The sequence below is a fragment of the Eimeria necatrix genome, genomic scaffold (genome assembly GCF_000499385.1).
Source record: "Eimeria necatrix Houghton genomic scaffold, Enh_scaff469, whole genome shotgun sequence".
NCBI classification, from domain to species: domain Eukaryota; phylum Apicomplexa; class Conoidasida; order Eucoccidiorida; family Eimeriidae; genus Eimeria; species Eimeria necatrix.
Window position 1 is genome coordinate 25,001 of NW_013654353.1, and position 1,851 is coordinate 26,851.

At 55.7% G+C, this 1,851-nt stretch overlaps 1 protein-coding gene across 1 annotated transcript in view; it reads right to left on the minus strand.

Annotated features, from left to right (window-relative positions):
- Positions 1 to 1,200, minus strand: part of ENH_00056420 (hypothetical protein, conserved) — a gene marked incomplete at both ends in the record, with an annotated part of 2,521 nt that extends 1,321 nt beyond the window's left edge. Inside the window, 2 exons of the mRNA XM_013581668.1 lie at positions 1 to 675; positions 1,056 to 1,200. The exon at positions 1 to 675 is cut by the window's left edge and continues 341 nt beyond it. Coding sequence (XP_013437122.1) covers positions 1 to 675; positions 1,056 to 1,200 — 820 coding nt within the window. The remainder of the gene's footprint in view (positions 676 to 1,055) is intronic.
- Between the last annotated feature and the right edge of the window lie 651 nt (positions 1,201 to 1,851).

Here is a 1,851-nt window from a genome sequence, read left to right on the forward strand (position 1 = left end):
CACCGGGGGGGGCTGCGAAGGGCAGCAGCAAAAAGCGAAAAGTTTGGAGACTTCTGCTGTAGCTGCTGAGGTCTTTGGCGAAGTAAGAAAGGTCTGAGTGGCTGCGAAACAGGTTCGGGGCCCGCAGCCCGTCTGCTGCTGCTGCTGCTGCTGCTGCTGCTGCTGCTGCTGCTGCTGCGGCCGGGGGTGCTCCGGAAGCAGCAGCGGGAGACGCAGCAGCAGCAGCAGCAGCTGCTGCTGCTGCTGCAGCGGGAGACAGCGCGCGCAGCGACGTCTTCTTCTTCCATAGGCACAAGTCCGACTCGGCCGCCTCTGTTGCTGCTGCTGCTGCTGCTTTTTCTTCTGCTGCTGCTGCTGCTTTTTCTGCTGCTGCTGCTGCTGCTGCTTTTTTTGCTGCTTCGGCTGCTGTGCTGCTGCTGCAGCATGTGGAGCGGTCAAGGCTGCGAGCTGCAGCGGGAGGGGCCAGCCTTCTTTCAGTGCCCAAAATCAAGCCGCAAGACCTGCAGCTCACTGCAGCAGCAACAGCAGCAGCAGCAGCAGCAGCAGCAGCACAAGCAGCACAAGCAGCAGCAGCTGCCACGGCAACAAATGCAACAGCAGATACAACAAACGCAGCCGCAGCAGCAGCGCCAGGTACAGCAGCAGCCTCGCACGCAGCCCCCGCAGCAGATGTGCCTGAAGCAGCAGCAGCAGCAGCAGCAGCAGCAGCAGCAGCAGCAGCAGCTTGTGTGTGAAGGTCCTGACCTGCTGCCTGCGTAAGGACGGGCTCGTCTGCAGCAGCAACATGAGGGCCTCGAAGCAAATTAATGGCATTTGCGGAAGACAAATAAATTATTTCCTCCCCAACAAGGACCCTAAACAGACACAAAATCAGCAGCAGCAGCCGCAGCAGCAGCAGCAGCAGCAGCAGCAGGGGGATGGCGCGAAAAGGCGGCGGTTTGAAGCAAAAAAGAGCGACTCAGCAGCTGTTTTGCTGCTGCTGCTGCTGCTGTTTTGCTGCTGCTGCTGCTGCTGCTGCTGCTGCGTCGCCCGCGCTTTCGGCCAGCGAGCCAGACTTGGACGCCCAGCAGCAGCAGCAGCAACAGCAGCAACAGCAGCAACAGCAGCAGCAGCAGCAGCAGCAGCAGCAGCAGCAGCAGCCAGTTCTACCTCCCCGGCACCGTCGCCGCCACCCGAGGCATCCCCAGAGCAGAAGGACATTCTTCGCAAGACTGAGCAGCAGCAAACAAAAGAAATTAAAAATTGAAACAAATAAAAATAAAAATGAAAATAAATAAAAGAAATAAAAAAAAGAAGTAAATAAAAGGCAAAAAGAGACAAATAAAAGGCACAAAGGGAGCCAGCTGGCGGGCTATTTGCTCCGGAAGAAGCAGCAGCAAAAGAAACGGCAAAGGGAGACAAACAGCTGCTGCTGCTGCTGCTGCTGCTGCTGCTGCTGCTGCTGCTGCAGCGCCTGCGGCCCCACACCCTGTGCTGCAGCTGCACGGCCAATTCGGGCAAAACTCAAAATCCACAAAAAGATCTAAATGGCCCCAAGTGGCCCTCAGTTTGGCCCCAAGTGACTTTGCTAGTCAAGCACTTCGCTGAAAATGGACTTGTGCTGCTGCTGCTGCTGCTGCTGCTGCTGCTGCTGTTGCTGTTGCTGCTGCTGCTGCTGCGAGGCGAGCGAGCTCTGTTGAGTGGTGATTTACAGCATTTAATGGGTGAAATGGTTTATTTGAGTCAATGGATTATTTTAATTGATGAATTAATTAAAAAAAGACCAATAATGGTATTCCTTCAAACAGACCACTGGTCTGTCCGGCGGTGTAGGCTGGACAAACTGGCAGCTGCTGCTTGAAATGGCAAACA